At 46.5% G+C, this 24,617-nt stretch overlaps 1 protein-coding gene across 2 annotated transcripts in view; it reads left to right on the top strand.

Moving 5' to 3' along the window:
- Positions 1-478: 478 nt before the first annotated feature.
- Positions 479-24,617, top strand: part of SETX (senataxin) — a 142,081-nt gene continuing 117,942 nt past the window's right edge. Inside the window, exon 1 of one of the 2 annotated variants that reach the window (XM_068248869.1) lies at positions 479-647. In XM_068248869.1, coding sequence (XP_068104970.1) covers positions 580-647 — 68 coding nt within the window. In that variant the 5' untranslated portion in view covers positions 479-579. Of the gene's footprint in view, positions 648-987; positions 1,136-24,617 lie in introns of those variants that run through there. The other variant, XM_068248870.1, reaches the window with a different exon arrangement.

Genomic DNA, 24,617 nt, shown 5'->3' with positions numbered 1-24,617 from the left:
TACTCTTACCAAGGACTAGTTTTAGTCTATGACTAAGGGGAATAAATATGGCAGTCTCCATATCCTTCTCACTTCACTTGTCTTCTAAAATTCCTCAGCGCTGGCAGTTAAAAGATGCATTTTATGTTACATACATTCAATTGTAATATGCAAATTAGAGGAGTCGGTGAAATCCTAAACTGAGAAGTCTGAGGATTTTTGTACCGACTGCACAGCCCTGGTTCCCTCCAGGGGGGAGTTATTAGTTGAGCAAGAGGGGGGATTGTTGTTCCCTTCAGGGGGGTTATTAATTGAGCAAGAGGGGAGGGTTCTGTGTGAGATTAGGGTTTGGTCGGGTTGCACTTTCTGATACAGATAGGTTGAAGTCAACGGCTAGGTTGGACTGTCTGATAGCTATATCTGTAAATAAGTGCAACCGGTTGCAAAATCTGATAAAGTTGCAAAAACGTCCACTCCAGGGGTCGTTCGTTAGTCGGGGATTCCCTGTATTCGTCGTATTGATGCACCTGATGGGTTAGGCAGCGGTACTGCACTTGCTGTGGGAAGGCAGATGGGCAGCGTGATGACGGGGATGATGAGATGGTTTGTCCTCTGATCCCTCTGCAGCATCCTTGTCCTCCACGTGTGGCACTTGCTGAGCAATACAGGTAGGCAGGCAGCGTCACTCCTCTTCCCGATGTTTCCTCCGCTCTGCCCACCACCCTTATCATGTGCGCGGCAGGGTGGGAAGAGGGCGCCGCATCTAGACTCCAGTGAACCAGACAGGCGGGCGGCGGCAGTCCAGACACTCTGCTCACTTCAAGTTTCTGCCTCCTGGTGCCGCGTCATAAGCGGACCAGGGATGGCTCCTGTGACAGCACACGTGAGTCTAGCACGCGTAGGGGGCGGGACCCAGACACGCGGAGGAGGCAGAGCCGCGGGAAACTTTGGGCAGCACAAGGAAACAGCTGCGCCGTCGCCTCCGCAGCGTCACTACCGGGGGCGGGGCTATTACTGAGCGCTCTCTGGTTGATGTGACGGGGTAACGGGAGCGAGAGTTGGCAGAGAGGGGTCGAGTGTTGTACGGTGGCCGGTGAGCTGGGTGTGTGACATGGCAGAGGAGGGCTGACACTGCGGACACACGGGCGTCACACAGGTGAGAGCTCACGTGGCTGGAGGGGATGGGGGGTTGTATAGAGGCTGCTGCTTGTGCAGTACTATATAGAACACTACTTGCACATGCAACAACTTTCTTGTAGTTTGGATACAGCTTGGAAGGAATGTTACAGTAACTGTTATTTAATGCAGACATTCCTTGCACTGTGGATTATGAAACGTGCTTATTTTTGCATCTACATTCACTTCTTCCCCCATGTTTCACTCTGTTGTCTGAATTTGTCTCTTTATGGTAGCTGCAATCTTCCTAGAGATGTCAGCACCGTGCACTAAAGAGGGAAAGTTTATGGCGTTAGCAGGGCCGGATTTACCATAAGGCAATTAGGCACGTGCCTACAGGCACCTGGTGATGGAAAGGCGGCTTACTCCCCTCCTAGAGTGCCTCCCTCCTACCTTACCTGTCCCCTCCTACCTCACTCTCCTGGTGAGAGTGGGGTTACTCAGCCTGCTCTTGGCATTCCACTGACATATTATCCCTTCAGCTGGTGGCATCTATAGTTACTGTACCTAATACTTGGGAGCACATCTAGTTACTTAATACTGAGGATAGCTCTGGCTACCTAATACTAAGGGGCACCTGTAGATACCTATGATGGTTCGGCTTGTGTTTGTAGGTTCATGGAGGGCGAAGTGTAGGTTCCCAGGACATCTGTGCCCATAGGCTCCTGTGATGTAAATCCAGGCCTGGGTGCCAGTCTACTTTAGGGGACCAAGCAGGAAACTTCATAGGGAAATTCTGTTAACTTGATTGGGTGGACGGTACCCTCCTGAACTGCTAGGTTTCAGATATTTTGTAGTAAAGTTTGTCCACACTGTTCAGCCAACCACATTGTTGTGTGTTGTGGAGGGTGGTGTGAATGGAGGTCTATCTGTTCCCTATGAAGTCTCCTGCTGGGTCCCGTAACCGCTTCCCGACCGCCTAACGCTGAATGTCGGCGAATCCGCAGCTCTATTTTCCTCAGACGTATGCGTCATCTCGTGAGGAATGAGATTTGACGGGAGTTTGAACGAGTGTGAGCTCATGTCAGCGCGCACAGTGGGTCCCAGTAATCAGCCTGCCAGCGTATGATCGGAGCTGGCAGGCTTTTTATTTTATTTATTAAAAAGTATTTATATAGCGCTGGCATCTGAGGCAGCGCTGTACAGAGAATATTGTCTTGTCACTAACTGTCCCTCGGAGGGTCTCACAATCTAATCCCTGCCATACCCATATGTCTATCTATGTATGTAGTGTATGTATCTTAGTCTAGGGCCAGCTTAGGGGGTAGCCTATTAACTTATCGGTATGTGGTTTGTTTGTTTTGTTTTTTCAACAAAATTTGTTATTTTTGATTACAATTATAAAAACTAAAACTAACAAGCAATCAAATATAAACAAAAGAAAGCTCTATTTGTGAGAAGTAGGTAAAATTCATTTGGGTGCTGAGTTGTATGACCGAGCAGTAAACCGTTAAAGTTGAGAAGTGCCGATTTGTAAAAAATGGCCTGGTCACTAAGGGGAGGGGGTATGGGGCCCAAGTGGTTAAAACAGACTAGCGGCAAGAAAGCAGCAGAAGTGCTTTGTGGCTCCTTATCCTATTAGCAGAAACAGCGGTGCAATCCTAATTTTCAGTAGATTCCAAGCATGCATTTCACCGCAATTACAGGTGCGATCGGCTGCTGCTATTGTGATTTCCCCCTAAAATAGTAGAAAAAAAAAAGTTTTATGTTAAAGGACTTACGAGGTGAGGAGGATTACAAACTGTTTATTCACCTGGGGCTTCTTTCAGCCCCTAGCAGCCGTTTCATTCCCTAGCCGCAGTCCCAGTTCTCCTTGGTGTCTCACTGACTGCCCTTAATTATCATAACCTGCTGGCTGGTTCAGGTCTTCTGCGCTTGCGCAGACATTTGTGCCCGCGCATCCTGACATCTGACTCATACTGCGCCTGCGCAGGCTCTTACATCCTTCATTATGAAGACCTTCGAAAGAGTGGTCCTGACCCAACTTTAAACACTCTACTTTGCCTGTACTGGACTTGTTTCAGTTCGCTTATGGAGCAATCTGCCTGGAGCTCATTAGCGACCACCTGGATAGATCATACTTGTACACCAGGATCCTTCTACTGGACTTTAGCTTGGCACCTGCCTCTGCATCTTCCCCTACAAAACAATCATGCATTTGGTCTGATGGCTTGAATAAGAATCAAGTAGATTTGAAACGCTGCGCGTCGTCATAGACCCGGCACTGCTTGTCATGCTATTTATAAATTTTATGAAGATTTAATGAAACAGAGATTTTAGATGGTGCAGATCATTTTGTGATAATACGTTCAGTCCTGTTGACTCCAAGGGACGGATCTTGCACATCGAAACGGATTCATTGGTGCTTAACCTTATGTTTACACATGTAGCACTCGAGTTCCATCCCACCCTACGCCTATGGATAATAGACTTCTGGAATAACAGGTCCCAAGTCATCAAGCTGGGTAATATCTCCTCTCAACCAAGGGTCAGCAATAAGGGTACACTACAAGGCTGCATCCTGTCACCAATCCTGTTCTCCCTCTACATGAATAACTGCAGATGCACGGCAAACTCAAGATCATCAAATCTGTTGATGACACTACCATTGTTGGCCTTGTACCCAAATATGACAAGCAGGCCTACCGTCAGCAGGTTGATAGAATATGCCACTAGTGTAAAGAGAAAAAGTTGGTCCTCAACACATCCAAACCGTCAAGATGATCATCGACTTCAGGAAAGATGCCTCTGGCCCACATCCAATCTACATTGATGGCACTGAGGTAGAAATAGTATCCTGTGTCTGCTTCCTTGGCACAACCATTTCTAACGACCTAAGCTGGAAGGCCCACACCGCTTCTACCCAGAGGAAAACCTAGCAGAGATTATTCTTTGCCAACTGAAGAAGTTTGGTATGGCCTAGGAGATGCTGACAAGCTTCTACACCACGACCATTGAATCTGTCCTCTTCTTTCATCCTGGTCTGGTATTTTGGCTCCAGCACCAGTGACAAATACAAACTAGAGGGTCATCAGATCAATGTAGAGGATCGTCGGGAAGCCCTTCACTTGACCTCTTCTACAACTCTAGACTGCATTCAGAGCGTTGAGGATTGCCAACGATTGCTAACACCCAGACCACCAATTCTTCAGTTGGCTCCCATCAGGCCAGAGGTTGTGGGCCATCTCCACCAGGACCTCAAGGCAGAGGAACTATTTTGTTCCCCTCTGCTGTTAACCTCTTGAACACTCTCTATAACCTCCTCCAATGCTCCCCTTAAAGGTAACCCGAGAAAAAGAAATGGCCACGACCCCGGGGTCAAGACACTGCAGCTTGCCTCTCTGCTTCTTATCATAGAGCAGAGAGGCAGAGGAGAGCTGCAGAGAGATGGGAAAGGGGTTCCGTATTTTTCGGATAAGACGCACTTTGTCCCCCCAAAAGTGTGTGTGTGGGGGGGGGGGGGGGAGTCCATGTGTCAGGCTTGTCTGGTCAATGACCTATAGGTCAGGCTGTATGCCCATATGACTGACCTATAGCCCAGCCCGTAACACCTGCAAGAACTTCTACATAGCTTAATACTACAATACGCCCTGCAGGTAGATGTAGCATACAGACTGACAGCTAGTAATCCACCGACAAACCCTGTAAACTAGAAACGTAATAAGCACAGTATTCACAAGTATGTCTGTATATATAGTCACCTGTGGCCTAGAAGATGATGCTGTCCAGATGAATCAGTCAGGTGACTGTAGGGACAGCGTTCGAGGTATGACAGGGAAGTCCAGATACACTTTGTGGAGATATCGTACTCAAGGGAGGCCAGAATCGGTCCAGGCAGCGTTCAAGTGTAATCCAGTATCAGGCAGTAGTCGGCAACAGGGAATCAATCAGAGGTAGCGTGGTCAGGAAACAAAGCAGGAGTCGGCAACAGGAATTAAAGCTAATGGGAACCCATTTATAAATAGAAAAGTCAGATACTCACCTAAGGAGAGGGAAGGCTCGGTCCTAATGAGATTTTCCTCTCCTGGTGCCCGGTCCCGCTCAGGATCCCCCGTAGCAGTATTCGACCAGTTTGGTCAAATACTGCCACTTCAGCCGCCGAAGGGAGGTTTCGGGAGCACTCGGGCTCCCGAAGACGGGCCGCTGGATACTGTGCATATGCGAGCGCCCTCTATGACTCGCTCATGTCTATGACACACTCGCGCGTGTGCAGTATGGAGCCGCCTGTCTTCGGGAGGACTCGGCTCCCGAAGACTTCCGAAGTCCCCCGCGGCGGGGGATTTGAACGGAGGATCCTGAGGGCACCGGGAGAGGAGAGGGAAGGCTCATTAGGACTCAGAGCCTTCCCTCTCCTTAGGTGACTTTTTTTTTTTTAGGAGGGGTAACATTGGCTTTAATCAGGTTAGCGTGGTCAAGATACAAGCAGTAATCGGCAACAGGAATCAGAGATAGAGGGCGCATACCCTCTATACCCAGCAACAAGCCACAGCTAATGCTATCACGTGCAATGACTGAGGGTGCTTTCTGAGTTTAAATCCAAGGACTAACCAATCAACACAAAGCAGAATTGAAACAAAACCAATAAGCTTTCAGCGTGTCAACACATCAGCTGTCACACGTGCATCAGTGTTTACATCTGCGGAGCGCGTACTGGGAACGCATCCTCTGCTTATCCAATGACCTGAGAGAGCCACCCTGTGCTTTAGTGACGTCAGCGGCTCCTCGAGACCCAGAAGTTTGAGCTGCAGCCCGTGTCTCGGCGCCCTGACGTCGTAAAAATACAATGGACCTTACAACGTGCATCTTCTAGTCCGAAGGTGTCCAGTCCTAAGGTGATGCCACTGTCCCTCTCCTGTTTATTATGTCCCCCTGTGCTTTTACTGTCCCCCGTCTGGTGTGCTTCTTTCCCCTGCTTTTTATGTTCTCTTTTATCCCTGTGAGTGCCCCCCCCCCCTTTGTGTCCCCATGTCGGCTCGTCCATGTGCCCTGATACTCACCAATCAGCTGAAGAGGAGTCCCACGCTTCAGCGTGAGCCAGCACCATGTGGTCAATCCGGTGGGGGAACCGCAACACTCCCTTCCAATCTGCTATTTTGACAGGACCCAATGGTCCCGGAGGCGGGACCAAGGCTCTGTCATTGAGCCAATCACTAGCTCAATGACAGAACCTTGGTCCCGCCTCCGGGACCTTCAGGTCCTGTCAGAATTGCAGGCCGCTGTGATTGAATGGGCGTGCTGCCGCTCCCCGCCTGATTGGCCACATGGCCCTGGCTTGCGCTGAAGCCAAGACACCGCTGCTGCCCGTGTTTCGAAACTATGCATCGGTCTCCCAGACCACGGATATCCCCCGCAGCATCAGAACATCGCTACCCGCAGCTGACAGCCAGAAACCACCAGCTGCTCAGAGACCCGGCCTCCTCTTTCACTCGGTTGCGACTTACTCTTCCTCCCAGCTCCTGGGGACAGGTACCGTCTTCCCTGTCACCTCCATCTCTCACTCTCCCTTCTGCTGGGCCTCCGCCCGTCTGTACCTGCAAATTGAGGACCTGGCTTCTGTTACCAGATTAGTCCACGATCACATAAAGCCTGCATAGCCGCCTGGACGGTTAAAGGCACCGTACAGACGCTTGACAGAGCCTGCCTCAGCCCACCATAAGCTCTGGAGCTGTGACTGGGTAGAAACTTACGGGGAAATTTTGTTGCTACTTTCCCCTGTCCATCATTTTGCTGCCAGCCTGGCAATCCATCTTTAGAGACAGCAACAAAAGAGGCTAATCTTCACAAGGAACTTCAGAGCAGCCAGGAATTGCAGTCACTATTAGAGAAGCACTTAGCAGGGTCCACCTGAGAGACTGCATATCAAGTCTGAGTACTGGGTGAGGAGTGAGTGGCAGTTGGCCTTTGGGGGTATATTACAATATGGCTATGGGAAACTGTACCCCATCAGAGCCCTGGGCAAATAGCACGTTATGTTAAGCTTTAGAGAATTCTAAAGTCTCTCTAATATGAATCCTGACACTGGGACCACAGAGTAACAGGAGGGGGAACGCACAGGATTAAAAGAGGATTTAACCTCCCTGGCGGTGCATTTCTGTCTGGAATTATGAGTCAAAAGCGGTACATTTATTTATTTTTTTACAAGAATTTTAGGACTCCAATTCTTAAGTCATAAATATGCCAGAATAAAAGTCTGGTAGACATTCTCCATATGAATAAAAGACTAGAACACAAATTTGTTGAATTAAATTTATGAATAAACTTAAAAAAATGTGAAACTGTACAAATAAGGCAGACAGTTGTCCAAATCCAGGCAGAGGTTGGTACAGGCAGAGAGTAGTCAAAATCCAGCCAGAGGTCGGTGAAGTGGGCAGGCAGAGAGTAGTCGAAATCCAGTCAGAGGTCGGTGCAGGCGGCAGGCAGAGAGTAGTCAAAATCCAGGCAGAGGTTAGTGCAGGCGGCAGGCAGAGAGTAGTCAGAATAGATAGATAGATATAGATATATAGTCATCAAGCCGGGACCCGATCCATTCTGCACGTAGAGGTTGTCGGCGGTACTGAATGAAGGGAAGGCCGATCGCTGGCGCAGGAACAAGATTAGGTGAGAGTTTTCTTGTACATAGCTTCCCTGCGCCGATCAAGGGGGGGATCTTTAAAGAGACCCCTCTGCTCTGTTGAGGGGGGGAAGGGAGCAACACACTGGATAACCATGGTGGGGGTAATGGGGCACACACCTGGCTATGGAGGGAAGGCTGAAATAAACACACATTTAGCCAACTTTGGGGGGGGTGAATAAAGATCCACATCTGGGGGGGGGGGGGGGGTATCCAGTGGCACACCTGACCAACTGTGTGGGAGGGGGAATATGTAGGTGCACATTTGGCTAACTGGGGGGAGGATCAAATTATAAAGGAGGAAAGAAAATATATAATGTCACCATACATTGTACTAGGATTAAAATGTTAATGGTGAAATAACCAGGACAAATGGATAAATAAAATGTGTGGGTTTAACTTACAGCAGCAACTTTTATTTTCAAACTATAATGGCTGAAAACTGGGAAATAATGACTTTTTCATTTTTTACCCCTTGTTCCCTTTAAATGCATAGAAAATAATAATATAATTCTTAGCAAAAATTACCACCCAATTGGTGACGGGAAAAAAAAGGTACAGATCATTTGTGTGTGCTAAGTAGGGATAGAGTTATTGGCGAATGAATGGGAAGAGTGGGAAATGTAGAAAATTGTTCTGGTTTTTTTAGGGGGAAAACCCCAGGGACGTGAAGTGGTTAAAGGACAGTGAAATATGGAAGCTGACCTTTATATTTCCTTTTAAGCAATGCCAGTTGCCTGGCAGTACTGCTGATCTTTTTGGCTGCAGTAGAATCTGAGTAACACTGGAAACCAGCATGCAGATAATCTTGTCAGATCTGACAATAATGTCAGCAACACCCAATCTGCTGCATGCTTGTACAGGGTCTACACTCGCCTAAAGGATTATTAGGAACACCATAGTAATACAGTGTTTGACCCCCTTTCGCCTTCAGAACTGCCTTAATTCTACGTGGCATTGATTAAACAAGGTGCTGAAAGCATTTTTTTTTAGAAATGTTGGCCCATATTTATAGGATAGCATCTTGCAGTTGATGGAGATTTGTGGGATGCACATCCAGGGCACGAAGCTCCCGTTCCATCACATCCCAAAGATGCTCTATTGGGTTGAGATCTGATAACTGTGGTGATGGTTAGTACAGTGAACTCATTGGCATGTTCAAGAAACCAATTTTAAATGATTCGAGCTTTGTGACGTGAATTATCCTGCTGGAAGTATCAATCAGAGGATGGGGACATGGTGGTCATGAAGGGACGGACATGGTCAGAAACAATGCTCAGATAGCCGGTGGCATTTAAACGATGCTCAATTGGCACTAAGGTGCCTAAAGTGTGCCAAGAAAACATCCCCCACACCATTACACCACCAGCCTGCACAGTGGTAACAAGGCATGATGGATCCATGTTCTCATTCTGTTTATGCCAAATTCTGACTCTATCGAGACTCATCAGACCAGGCAACATTTTTCCAGTCTTCAACTGTCCAATTTTGGTGAGCTGTTGCAAATTGTAGCCTCTTTTTCCTATTTGTAGTGGAGATGAGTGGTACCCGGTGGGGCTTCTGCTGTTGCAGCCCATCTGCCTCAAAGTTGTGCGTGTTGTGGCTTCACAAATGTTTTGCTGCATACCTCGATTGTAATGAGTGGTTATTTCAGTTAACGTTGCTCTTCTATCAGCTTGAATTAGTCGGCCCATTCTCATCTGACCTCTAGCATCAACAAGGCATTTTCAGCCATAGGACTGCCGCATACTGGATGTTTTTCCCTTTTCACACAATTTGTAAACCCTAGAAATGTTTGTTCGTGAAAATCCCAGTAACTGAGCAGATTGTGAAATACTCAGACCGGCCCGTCTGGCAACAACAACCATGCCACGCTCAAAATTGCTTAAATCGCCTTTTTTCCCATTCTGACATTCAGTTTGGAGTTGAGGAGATTGTCTTGACCAGGACCACACCCCTAAATGCATTGAACTGCCATGTGATTGGTTGATTAGATCAAAAGAAAAAGAGAAAAGATTACCCCCATATGCAGCACCAGGCTAATAATAATCAAACAGTATAAATGTTTATTGTATTCAAAACCCATAAAAAATCCATAAGATCAATTAAAACCGTCACAACATGCGACCACCAGGGTCTCTAGACCACATAATAAATCATACAATAATGTAATAACAACATCTGGCGTCTGAAAGTCATAAAAACATATAAACAATGTGAAATACCACCTGATTGGTTATATTATGTTAGAAAAAAACAAATTGGAGATTGCACATCCATATAAATGAGTAATGAATAAAAAATGGGCCGACTAATAGTGTGGCCCAGATATAGAAACGATATGAGGGTGTATACTATAGTTTACATGCATGTGCACACATAATCAATAAATAGCAAGGTGCATCATAAAGTGCATAGTAATAGATAACCTGGGAAAGGTGATAAAAACAATGCTAAGCGCAAAGCAATATAGAGGTGAGGTAGGTGGAACTTACGTAGGAAATTGCAGCAAAACGGCAGACCAAACAGCCAGAGGAGGGAAGAGAGACGCACTGGAAGACAGCCTGTCTCGGACAGGAAGTGACTACAGTGTGACCCTCACTGATAAGAAATTCCAACTATAAGGGCTGGTGCATACCGAGCGGCTTTTTGGGCGTTTTCAGATCCGCTTGGTCAATGTATCTCAATGGGGTGGTGCACACCAGAGCGGCAGGCGTTTTGCAGAAACGCATACTCCCGGGGTGAGGCATTTTTTGGATTGCGGATGCGTTTCTGCCTCAATGTTAAGTATAGGAAAAACGCAAACCGCTCTGAAAAACGGCACTTCAGAGCGGTTTTGCAGGCGTTTTTGTTACAGAAGCTGTTCAGTAACAGCTTTACTGTAACAATATATGAAATCTACTATACTGAAAACCGCAGCAGCAATCCGCAAAACGCTAGCAAAACGCCTCATAAAAATAAAAAAAAGCGTTTAAAAATCTGCTAGCGTTTTGCGGATCTGCTAGCGGGTTTTGGTGTGCACCAGCCCTAAAACACTTTCCTAGCAGAAATGGCTTCTGAGATCAAAAAAAGAGATAAAAGGGGAATTTTTTTTTATCAGTGAGGGTCACACTGTAGTCACTTCCTGTCGGAGTTAGGACTGAGTCAGCCACTTACAAACCTGATATTTAACTCTTTCAGGCAGAGAAACCAAAAAAGGAACATAGCATAGTTATTTGTGTGCTAGGCACTGTACATACCCATGTCTATCTCATCATGTCACATGTCACTTCGGGTATCCTTTAAAGTGAACAGCCTGCACTACCTGTAGAATAAAATACACAGCCTTGCAAAGGTGAGGTTGGCTTTCAAGCTAAGAAGCCATACTTTCGGTTTCCCAGGGCTGCATTTGCACTAATTGCCTTTAGCATGCTGCATGGGAAGATTATTTTTGTAGGACTGATCTTCTATTCGTATCCCTTTCTTCAGTCTCCAAAGATAACATAAATAATAGTTCTTAGACTGAGGTGTGAAAATCACGCTTTCCTAGCAGTACATAGAAAAAAATGCCTCGTATCATTATGGTTCAGGCAAAAGGCACTTTGCATGATAAAGTGGGACAGCAACTCTGCAATCAGTCATTGATGCAGTGTAAAGGTGTTTTGCCTCACGGGAAGGGTTTTTAAACCCTCTAACTTCGCTCACGACCGTAGTGGGTAAAATTAATTGCAGCAAAACATGAGAAAATATTCAATAACAATATTTATTGAGCTACAATCCTGTTAAAATTATCTAGGCTTGCAGAATCCTAGTTTAAAGGTAGCCATACACTGGTCGATTTGCCATTAGATCGACCAGCTGACAGATCCCTATCTGATCGAATCTGATCAGAGAGGGATCGTATGGCTGCCTTTACTGCAAACAGATTGTGAATCGATTTCAGCCTGAAACCGATCACAATCTGTGGAGCCGCCGCTGCCGCCTGTCCCCACAATCTGTGACCAGGAAGTTCAAATGGAGCGCCCTCTATTTGAACTTCCTGGTCACTGCAGTGACAGGAAGCGCCGGGATGGAGCGGGTGCAGCTCGGAGAAGACGCCCGGGAGCCAGCGTCAGGTAATGTATACCGGATCGGCTGCCGCTAGCGACGCGCTCCCTACCCGCGGGCGATCGAGGGTAATTTCCCGCACGGCGCGATCGACGGATCGATCCGATTTCAGGAGGAAATCGGATCGGCGGGTGCGTTTAGCGCAAACGATTGGCAGCAGATTCGATCCCAGGATTGAATCTGCTGTCGAAACGGCCGCGAATCGGGCCAGTGTATGGCCACCTTTAGGGTTAGTAATTATTAGTAAGCATGCATCAACATTTCTTTACCAAGTGTTGTAGCAACATCACCCAAGGAAGAGGGGACTCCGTCAATCCTCTGTAGGGGAAAACACCTGGCGACACAATCCATCATGTCTGTTGGTCTCAGCAAAAGTCCCGGAGTCCAGGCGTTTTCCCAACCCAATTATACTCCCTAAACCATAACGCACGCAAGCGCATATACGGTCGCTGTCGTAGGCGTGTGATTACAGTACAAATCTATGATATCCGCTTTTGTGCAATACAACACAGCCGAGTGTGGACACCTCGTGCTCACTGAATGGGAAAACAATGGCTTACTTAATACGCATGCGTATCTCATGCACCATTATCCCACGACTACCCGCTCAAACTGGCTGTAGCAGGATTCAGGAATGCATCAACATACTTCACTGAACCCAAATAGCATCCAGGACATCTGGAATCGAACTCAAATAATACCCAGGTACTGAACTCCAGTAACTAGAAGCAAAGACATATGAGAGTGAACACTAAACATACATACATACGACATTCCATTCATGTCACTTGTGTATCTCATAAGGTGCATTTACTCATATAATAACTGGTCGTTAAAGCTAACCTGGGTCGGGGAAGGGTAAAATAATTCATACTTACCTGGGGCTTCCTCCAGCCCAATGACCACCGTTGCCTCCCTCGCCATCTTTCCGAGTGCCTCTGTTCGCCTGCTGTCAGCTCCGGTTATCCCCCTTCAGTTGCATCATTTCGGCTCTTCTGCTCATGCTCGACCGCACGGATGTGTTCGCGTCGCTGGGGGCGTTCTGCACTTGCGCAGGTAGCACTGCATAGGTGCAGAACGCTTTCAGCAAAGTGAACGGGTCGCACATGCACAAAAGAGCCCAAGTGACGCGACTGAAGGTGGATTACCGGGGCCGATAGGCGAACGGAGGCACATGGGAAGATGGTGAACGGAGGCAACGATGGTGATGGGGCTGGAGGAAGCCCCAGGTAAGAATGCATTATTTGACTCCCTCCCCTCGTCTCTGTTTCTCGTTAAAGAGGCACTGTTGTGACATTTAGTAGAATGCAGTAAATTATTATCGATAACCACCTTTACAGTAATTATGATGGTTTCAACACCAGAAACACTTCCTATAATCTATTTTTCCCAGGACGTCTATCAGGACAGCACCCCTCCTTGAGACTCGTCTCCCCTCCCACTATTGACCGGAAGCTAAAAGATACACATTTGCATAATGGGCAGGCAGCCAGTATAAGTAGACAACATCCACAGAAGTACCTCAGTTTGTTTCCCTATCCCGGACGGGACGCTTCAGGAGAGTCTCCATATGCTATCGATGTCAATCGACAGAGGCAGCGCTTAAAGGGACACCATTATTGGGATGCCATGTGGTTTGTATGGAGTCATGCAGTGTAGGCGAGGCTCCCCCATTCATGGCAGCTGTTTTGTGAGCGCAGGCGTGCGCCACCTAAGTTCCGGATCCTAATCGGGAAATGGTCACGGGCTGGCATCCCATGTGACCTGGAAATGCAGCTGGAGGTGGATAGTGGAATGCATTGGCATCCCATGTGACCAAGAAGTTGGCTGAAGGCGGATGATCGTACGAATTGGCGTACTATGCATCCTGGATTACAGCTGAGCTGAGGATTAGCAGTATTTGCCCCCTCTGGCCTGATCGCTCCCACTCCATCCTTTTCTACCTCTCTGCCCGCAACTGGCCCCCAAAACCCCGCCCCCCCCCCCCCCCCCCCCCCATCACCCAGTCCCATACACGCCTCCAGGACTTCTCAAGAGCTGCTCCAACACTATGGAACTCAATACCTCCACCCATTAGGGCAGCCCCCTTTTTCAACATCTTCAAGAAAGCCCTCAAAACTCACCTTTTCACTCTGGCCTACCCCCCCCCCCCCCCCCTAAAGTGCTCTAAACCCGCAGCTGAACTCTGGCCCCTACCTTTCATGTCCCTACCTCTCCCTCTAAATTGTAAGCCTTTGGGCAGGGTCGTCCTACTTTTGTGTCCTACCTGATCATGCACCTCCATTACTGTACACACATGCTATGCATCTGAGTGAACCTAACTTGCCTAATCTCCATGCTCCCCTCCCGTGACGGACTAAGCAATACCTTGTACTCATACTGTGCTGCATGATCTTTCTTGTATTCCTGTATTGTCATTTTGCTGTATGTCACCCCTAGATATTGTCTGCAACCTAAACTAATGTCCAGCTCTGCGTAAGATGTTGGCGCTTTATAAGTACAATAAATAAATAATGCTGGAATCCTGTGGTTGCCTGTCGAACAAGCACAAACCTGCACCCTCCCCCAACAGAATAGGTCATAAATGTTATATTTATACAGACTTGTTTAGTGAGACCTAATGAATTAGTTTACTATACCTAGATTCTATTGTGTTTCAGTGCAGTTTCAAGTGACCAGTGTGGGTGTGATTCAGCTGGCAGATTTTTATTACATCTGAACAGTGAGTCACTCAGTGGTCCCAGTGGAGCACTAAACATGCACCCCTCTCGGTTTCCTGAATTCCTCTCTGTGATATGGTGGTTGTGGTGTGCTGATAAGAGACTGGAATTTCAGATAAGGCTGTTCTCTGAATCAACAAAAAGATTCACTGGTATATATTGAAAGGCTGTGTTTTTTTTTTTTTCTTTTCAGAATTCATTTTATTCACCAAGTACAAGGTAAAATGCAAGGAATTATTTTTGGCATAGACCGCTCAGTAGACCTTCAAGGGCAGAAGACACATACATGGGTACACATTATGCATATTACAGTAAGACAATTAAACATTGTGCAGTGTGATTTGCAAGTTGAATATCACATGGTGGCTTGCTAGTTCAGGGTGTGTATTGGCCTGGGCCAGGACGGATTGGGGGAAGAAGGCGTTCCTGGAGGTCCTGGTGGAGATGGTCTTGAAGCGGCGACCTGATGGGAGTAGGTTGAGACAGAGCAGTTGCTGACAGCCCAGGATTGCAGTCTAGCGAAGTACAGAAGGTCCAGGGTTGGTGGGCAATGATCTTCTCAGTGGCTTTGATGTCTCTCTGTAGATGGTATTTGTCCCTAGTGGAGACGCTCACGTGCCATAGAATGATGGAGGAACAGAGAATCGACTCGATGGTGGCAGAGTAGAAGCAAGCCAAACTTGCGCAGAAAGAACAGGCATTGTTGAGCCTTGTTTCTGCATTTTGGTGGAGTTTGCTTCTTCTTAGGTTGCTGGGGATGGTAGTGCCCAGGAGGCAGACGCTGGCGGAATCTGGCAACCTTTTATTAAACCTTTACAGAATTAACATTCGTGACAGTGATCCATAGGTAATGTGCAATGCAGATTCCCAGGTCTTTGTCTATTGTTTGGTTTACAGTCACATGATCTTCACCAAAAGTTCTCATTGGATTGGTGAGAGCACTTTTCTGCCGTTTTGCCAGCTTCTCAAAGTTGAAGCTGTACCGCAGTTTCTAATAATTTTTAACCACTTAAGGACCAGCTGATGATGTCCTGCTGGGGTCTGATGGCCACCGCTCTCTTGTGCTCCTCAAAGCCCCCCTCCGCAGCGCTATTCTCCACTCCCTCTCCTTCTCTCCCTCCCCTTCTCAGTGTAGGCGGTACAGGACAGCGATCCGTCCTGTACCGCTTTAGATAGGCTTCCGATCTCCTTTACGGCACTGCGGTGACAACAGCGCCGTACGATGTAAACACCGGGGATTACTTCCCTGGGTGTTTACATTTAGCCTGCTAGCCGCGATCGGAGGCTCGCAGGCTGTTCACGGAGCCACCCGCCGTGAACTGACATGGAACCATGGAAACCCACATGCGACCAGCCGCCGCCTATCGGCGTTGGCTGGTCGTTAAGTGGTTAAGTACATACTTTCTGCCCTTGTATTGTATTGCCTGTGTCCATTAATTAACTGACAAGTCAAATTCCTTGTCCTGTTAGTGCAAACTTATTTGGGCAAATAAAAATGATTCTGATTCTGAAAAAGAGCTATGACCATTCCTGGGGCAGCCTGTACAACAAATACAGCAGCGATCATGTGAATCGTGATCTCTACACCATAGCATAGTTTCCTATGTTGACAGTTCTGTGTTGCAGCACATTGCTTTGATACACATTTCACTCTCATTCATAGATCATACATTTCAAACTCTGTCTCGCGGTGCCATCAAATTTGGCCTGCAAGTGGTTTCCCCAGTTTGCATTATGTTTGACCAACAAGCGGTGAGCGCTGAAACTATGAAGCCCCGATGTGAAGGGAGTTGAGAGAACTGTATAGGGGGGCATTAGGGTACTTTGGGAGGGGGGGGGGGGGGCAGTAGACACCAGGAAACTGTATGGGGGGGCATTAGGGAACTGGAATTGTATAGAGGGGGCATAATCAACAAGGGAACTGTATAGGGGGAGGGGCCACTTGACACCAGGGAACTGTATAGGGCAGGGAGCGGTCACTATACACCAGGGGACTGTATAGGGGATGGAGTGGTGCCATTAGACTCCAGTGAATTGTATAGGGGAGGTGGGGGGTTGCACTATACAGCAGGGAACTGAGTAGGGTATTGGAGGGGGGAGGGCATTAGCCACCATGGAACTGTATTGGCGGGAGGGGCGCACTAGACACCAGGGAAATGTATAGGGTAGGGTGGGGGCCGCTAGGGAACTGTATAGGGGTTGGAGGGGGGCAATTAGACATGGGGGAACTGTACAATGGTGGAAGGGGTCCATAATGCTGGGAGCACACGGTGCAATTTCCCGCCCGATCTCCGGGAATCGAGTGATTATTTCCGACATATCCGATCTGTTTTCGATCGAGATAAGGGAACGATTTTGCGAAGTTATCATTGGAAAATTGATCCTTTTATCGATCGAGAGCAGTTTGGACATGTACACATGATACAACTTCCTGTCCGATCACCTGACGATCGGACACAAAATTGCATCGTGTGTTCCAAGCATTAGACACCAGAGAATTGTATAACGGAGGGAGGGAGGCTACTAGACATTGGCCTGTAAATTGGTCCCAGTTTTAAATTTTGCCCCATTGTGTATTTGAGTTTGAGCCTGCCTGCAGAAGATAGATTTCATATATAATATCTGAGACTCGCACACCTACTATATTTCCTGACCTGCTCACAATGTAAAGGTGTTATAACCTGAGCAGTTTTGGCGTTTGGTTTGTGGTTTCGTATCGTACTGATTAAATCTTTTCAGAGCTCTTTGTGAACTATGCTGTAATGTCTCCCCATCTATTGTACAGCACTGCAAAACATGTTAGTCCTTTATAAAGTTTAAGGGTTGTTTCCACTAGTCACCGCACGTGGCTGCGAAATGCACTGTGGCACTTCCTGGTCTGCGAGTCTGCAAATAAAACAAATATAGCGTAATACAGCCTTAGTATATAACGTGTTTGGCCTGCCTGCACGATATGCGCACTCACTTGAACCAGAAGTTAATGAAGCATATCGGGCCTTTGCAGCCCAGCGATATCCTTCTCTCGTGCGATGCCGATGTCATGTCCCAGGGGCTGATGAGTCCGTAGGTTAGACGCCAGGTGCGTCTGGTGTCACTGGGCAGCGGAGGATTCGGCGAACCAGGAACTATCCCACAGCGGAGGCACGGGACATCGGCACCGCACGAGAGACGGATACCGCTGGGCTGCAAAGGCCAGATATGCTTCATTAACTTCTGGTTCAAGTGAGTGCGCATATCGTGTAGGCAGGCCAAACACGTTATATACTAAGGCTGTATTACGCTATATTTGTTTTATTTGTTTTTTCATGATCTGAGCATTAAATACTGGATTTTATCACTGAAGAAGTGAAGCAGTGGATTCTGTGACCCTTACATATAAATGCTAGACCCACCTGGATTCTGAGGTGGTGTCAATCTGGTGAGCTGCTACATTTGAGGGGTGTTTGCGGATGTAACACGGAGTGGAGCACGGAAAGTCACAACTGCGCATGAGAGTGGCTGCATGGTTTTTGCATTGTTTTTTTTTTTTTACAGTAATGCACTATGTGGAACTTTTGTCTTTAAATGTATAGATCATAAGAAGAGGAGCGCTGTCACATCTTTGGTATAAGTCTCTTTAACTCACACCACAGATTTTCAATTATATTCAGGTCTGGGGACTGAGATGGCTATTACATAATGTTGTACTTGTTCCTCTGCATGAATGCCTTAGTGGCGTTTGAGCAGTGTTTAGGGTAGCTGTCTTGTTGAAAGATCCAGCCCTGGCGCAGCTTCAGCTTTGTGACTGATTCCTGGACATTGGTCTCCAGAATCTGCTGATACTGAGTGGAATCCATGCGTCTCTCAACTTTGACAAGATTCCCAGTCCCTGCACTGCCTGCACTGGCCACACAGCCCCACAGCATGATGGAACCACCACCATATTTTACTGTAGGTAGCAAGTGTTTTTCTTGGAATGCTGTGTTCTTTTTCCTCCATGCATAACGCCCCTTGTTATGCCTAAATAAGTCGATTTTAGTTTCATCAGTTCACAGCACCTTATTTCAAATGAAGTTGGCTTGTCCGAATGTGCTTTAGCATACCTTAAGCGGCTCTGTTTGTGCTGTGGGCGGAGAAAAGGCTTCCTCTGCATCACTCTTGCATACAGCATCTCCTTGTGTAAAGTGTGCTGAATGGTTAAACTGCACAGTGACTCCGTCTGCAGCAAGATGATGATGTAGGTCTTTGGTGCTGGTCTGTGGGTTGACTCTGACTGTTCTCACCATTTGTCACTTCTGTTTATTCGAGATTTTTCTTGGTCTGCCTTAACTTGAACTGAGCCTGTGGTCTTCCATTTCCTCATTCTGTTCCTAACTGTCTAACTGTAGAAACAGACAGCTGAAATCTGAGACAGCTTTCTGTATCCTTCCCCTAAACCATGATGGTGAACAATATTTGTCTACAGGTCATTTGAGAGTTGTTTTGAGACCCCCATGTTGCTACTCTTCAGAGACAATTAAGAAGGAAACTTACAACTGACTCCTTTTAAATACTCTTTCTCATAATTGGATTCACTTGTCAGGGGTCACTGAGCTTACCAAGCCAATTTGAGTTCCAATAATTAGTTCTAATGGTTTTGGAATCAATAAAATAACAGTGTCCAAATGTATGCACCTGCCTAATTTTATTTAAACAGTTATTGCACACTTTCTGTAAATCCAATAAGCTTCATTTCACTTCTCAAATACCACTGTGTGTGTCTCCTATATGATATATTTAACTGACTTTTTTTTATTGTAATAACCAACGATTTATACAGGAAAATCATGACGATTAACAAGGTTGCTCAAACTTTCGCATCCCACTTTGTTACCTGACCAAACTGAGCACATGCTTGTCCATGAGTTCTCCTAGCCATGACCATCACTGGTCGGGACCTGGGGACTGAGTTAACTATAGGCAGAGGCTTACTATAGAGATTCTGCTGTATATGTAATAGCCCAGCAGATAATGGAAACATGCAAATGTTTTACCTTTCATAGATATAATGCTGCATTTGCATTGTTTCATGACTCAAGTTCTGCTCACCTGGCTTTGTGACTACCCAACGTAGACAAATTTGCATAGCTGCCAGCACCTCTAGAACTCATTGTTCCAGTTTTTTTTCTGAGGCAATTATGGGCAGTGCCAGGTTGGAGGACTGCATTAGTTGTGCAGATACAACATACACTCTCAAAAGTTTTTTTTTTTTTTTTTTTTTTTTTTTTTTTTTTTAGGGAACTAATACTACGTAGGGCCCATCCTTGTCCATTATAATGCTTTTGGCACCACAAGGTGTTGGAAACATTCTATTGGAGAGTTTGCTCCATCTTGACATGATTAGACTATGCCGTTGTGCAGATAAGTTAGTTGCATACTCCTAATAGGATTCTGTATTTTATTTTTATTTTTTTACTGCTTCTCAGACCACCATCAGACTGGACTGTGAACACCAGGCAGGTTGGATCCATACATTCATCCTACTGATTCCAAATTCTGAACCTATCATGCTTCAGTAGAAAACCAAATTCAACAGACCAGGCTACATTCTTCCAGTGTTAAAGGGATACTGTAGGGGAGTCGGGGGAAAATGAGCTGAACTTACCCGGGGCTTCTAATGGTCCCCCGCAGACATCCTGTGTTGGCGCAGCCACTCACCGATGCTCCGGCCCCGCCTCCAGTTCACTTCTGGAATTTCAGACTTTAAAGTCTGAAAACTACTGCGCCTGCACGCCCGTGTCCTTGCTCCCGCTGATGTCACCAGGAGTGTACTGCGCAGACACAGACCATACTGGGCCTGCGCTGTGCGCTCTTGATGACATCAGCGGGAGCGAGGACACGGCAACGCAGGCGCAGTGGTTTTCTGACTTTAAAGTCAGAAATTCCAGAAGTGAACCGGAGGCGGGGCCGGAGCATTGTGGAGTGGCTGCGCCAACACAGGATGTCTGCGGGGGACCATTAGAAGCCCCGGGTAAGTTCAGCTCATTTTCCCCCGACCCCCCTACAGTATCCCTTTAAGTTGAACAGTTTTGGTGATCCTGTTCAGACTACAGCCTCCGTTTTCTGGTCTTGGCTGGCCGGGTTGCAATGTATTCTGCATTGCAAGATGTTTTTCTGCTTATCATAGCTTTATTTGAATTTGTAGCCTTTCTGTCAGCTGAAACTGGTTTTGCCATTCCTCTCAGAGCTCTAACATCAGCAACGTGTTTATATCTGTGTAGTTGTCACTTTCTGGTCTCTCGTACAGTCTCTATATTGTTGAATGTGAGAATCCCAAGAGATAATCAGAAATGCTCAAACCAGCCTCTCTTGAACTAGCAAGCATGTCATTGTCAAAATCTGAGGTCACCATCTGACCCCCCTTCCCCCCCCCCCCCCCCCCCCCCTTCCATCCTTATGTTTGATGGGATCTTTAACTGCTGCAATTTTCTATGGGAGAATTTTGGAAGCCATGCTTGTATCCTGTGAGTTATCAGTGCATTCCTTGCCATCCATGAGACACAACTGTCAGATATTGTATTTATTGAGAAGTTTCTATAGTCCATATACACTGTAGAAAAGTGGAGAACGGCACCATCATCGTAGTATTGTGCTCTTTATTTATAGACACATTGACATGTTGCAAATGAGCATCAGCGACGTTTCCGAGGTGACCCTCCATTATCAAGCTCTGTCAGTGTCTAAGCCACAAAACAACCGTATCAGCTTTTATATACAGTGTAAACATGGAATTCCACCAATCACATTGTATTTCTGCCTATGGTGACCAATCCCCATCCGTTCTGCGTCAGTATGTCTGTTTACATTCCACCCACGTGTACTGTCATAGGCCAGTCTGACTGGGCGGGGCTATGCTCCACACACTGAGGACAGGGGTTTCCCATCAGGTCTACTCCTGTCAGGGTCGTAACTGTGGTGACTGCTTCCATTGGCCCTTTCCTCATTGGTCGACGGTCTTTGCAAGCAGTGATGCGCTATGCACATCGTATAGCACCGCATCATAGCCGTATGCTGAGAGGCTCATTGGTTGCACACATTGTGCATATTAAGTAACAGTTCCCTATCGGGTCCGCCTGGCAGGACGGATGATGATTGGTCACCATAGGCAGAAATACAATGTGATTGGTGGAATTCCATGTTTAGGGGGTATATAAAGCTGATTTGTTTGTTTTGTGGATTAGACACTGACAGAGCTTGATAAGAGGGTCACCTCCGAAACGTCGCTGATGCTTATTTGCAACATGTCAATGTGTCTATAAATAAAGAGCATAAATACTACGCTGATGGTGCCGGTCTCCACTTTTCTTCAATGCTGATTGGGTCCCTAGTACTGTGGGACACAATGACCAGGCACATTACACTGTGGATAACAGGAGTGCGGCCTTCCTACAAGTTTGTATAGTTCATGTCACGGACGGTTGCGGGGCCGCAGGCGCGTCCTGTAACCGCCCGTGAAGAAAAGCGATCGCATTCGATTCTCTGCATCGATTGCGCTTCAAATCGATACAATCTGGGTTGAGTGTGTAGGGGCAGCTGAAGTCTTTTTCTCAGCAGAGAGATAGCACCAGCCCAACTGCTGGATGGCTCTTTTGATATGCTAATGAGCCTGGGCCCAGAGAGTCCCTGGCTTCAAGCTGTGCTGATGGCCCATCCATCAGGTATAGACCATGACAGAAGCAATCTAGTTGGGAGAAAAGCCAGACCCTCCGGCTCCCTCCCAGCAGGGGAGCTGACACCTAGCTAGCTGCCCAAACTTCAAAGAGCCTTTGCCTGGGAATGACCTGCTATCAATCCCAAATGTAGATCATATTCCATAAACGGCTATATGTATCATATTTTCTGTGTTGCCAGGCTGGCAGACCCTCCAAACTAACAGAGCATGTAGGGCCCTGCCTGGCGTTGGTTCTGAGAACATCTCAGAACATTCTGAGGTAAAGACTGCCCGTTAGGCAGTTCAACAGTGCCCTAATGATACCACAGGGGTCCCACCCCTCATGTTTGGTATCAGGCTGCTGGGTACATCGAGGCAGACCTGAAAATATTAGTAAATCTGCCCTGACCTGTACGGTTCTGTGAGATAGAGCCCATATATGGTTAAGGCATGATTTCTGGTCCCCCAGGACAAGGGGAGGACTCATCTCATGTTCTAAGGGGGTGTGTGGGCCCGCCCTCACTCCCTCCTACTGAATCAGGGGCATAAGAATGGCAGAGGAGCCAAACTCAGTGTACTCCACCCTGAAAACATCTTGAACTCATCGGTGCCAGCTTGAGGATATGCTGGCATCCACCTGGTCTGAACTTTGATTGAAACCCAGAACTCTGATTTTTCCCACAAAAAGGACATCTTTCCAGGAACTAAGTATTTTTCTCCCTTCTTTTATTTTTTATACTGGCTATTACTGTTTTAATAATTGTTGATTTTAATAATTGTCTGTATATATTATTTATATTGCTGTGAATAAAAGACTTCCTCCAAGTCATTCACTGTTCCGCTACCCTGCTTATCAGCACACACAGAACTGATCCCGGGTCTCTGGAGAGACGCTACTACTGTTTGTTTGTTGTTGGCTAGACAGAATACCGTGTGTTTAACCGTTTTATTCGCAGGACTAGTCAGTCAGTAAATCGGGTCCACTGGCCCATACCAATGGTGGTGGCAGATACCGTGGAATCGTGTGTACGTTGTAATTACCCGTGTCTCACAGGCTCCCTTCTGAGTTGTCTGCGGCTAATTCTTAACGGTTCCTGCGCATTGACTGCGACCAGAGTTCGCACGATCTGTGCGCTGGCACCGTTTAGAAGGCTGAGTGCGGTCAGCCACTAGGGCTCCTGTGACAGTTCATATACACAATATATAATCTGTAACAATGTTTTTTCCTATATATGTTTTGTGTCATTTCATATGTCATATCTGAGTAACCACAAGGCAGACATGACGCTGGTAAGCTTACAGTTAGTAAGAATATGAAACTTAACCCAGAGGACCTATTTTTAATAAGACACACACTTGTAAACATTGTGCTGAACGATGATTAACCACTTCACCTCCAAGGGTTTTTCCCCTCAAAAAAACAGCAATTTTCACCTGTCAGCGCTCCTTACATTCATTCGCCTATAACTTCATTACTACTTTTTACATCGAAACAATGTATATTTTGTTTTTTTCGCCCCCTATTAGACTTTCTTTGGGGGGTACTTTTTGCTAAGAATTATTTTATTCTAACTGTGCTTTAACAGGAAAAATTTGAAAAAAATGGAAAAAATGTTCTCAGATTTTGCCCATTATAGTTTTAAAATAATATATGCTACCATAATTAAAATCCACACATTTTATTTGCCCATTTGTCCCGGTTATTGCAACGTTTAAAATGTTTCTCTGGTACAATGTATGACCCCATATCACAGTATGTTTGGAATAACTGTGAGTTTCTATCCAGGAGCAAACGGGAAGGGCCCGTTCTCACTGGGGCAAATACCGCTAGTGGCTGAATCACCGACTATCGCTAGCGCAATATAAAGTATATAGCCATGATCTCACTGCTGTGATCGCTGCCAATTCCCTCTGATTGCCAAACACGATTTTAAAGCGTTAATCGCAAAACCCTAGCGATAATCGCTAACGTTTTGCAGTTACTAGTGAGAACCGGCCTGAAATCCTTAGGAGCCGGCTCTATTGAAGACATTTCTAGAAATCTTCAAGTGTTAGGAGCCTGGTTACCTCATTCCTGGGATGTTTTCAGTCTTGTACTTCTGATATGCCAACTTTATTTCAAGGAACATGTTGGTTTTGCCCTACAGCACCTGGCTTGACTTCATTATTGCTTAATCACTTTAATAGTGTTTTCTTCGGTAATAAACATACTCCATTTACCTTACTGCCTGGCAGGAAGTTGTTAGAAGGGTGCTGGATACTAAACTCTGGTTATTGACAGACCTCAAACAAATGACAGCGCTCATAGGCTGCAACTGAATTGTAGACCAACAGAGGCATGCAGAGCCCCACAGGGCTAAATACATGCCTTGAATGC

The sequence above is a fragment of the Hyperolius riggenbachi genome, chromosome 8 (genome assembly GCF_040937935.1).
Source record: "Hyperolius riggenbachi isolate aHypRig1 chromosome 8, aHypRig1.pri, whole genome shotgun sequence".
NCBI lineage: Eukaryota > Metazoa > Chordata > Amphibia > Anura > Hyperoliidae > Hyperolius > Hyperolius riggenbachi.
Note: the sequence above shows the minus strand (reverse complement) of the source record. Positions and strands in the feature narration are given on the sequence as shown.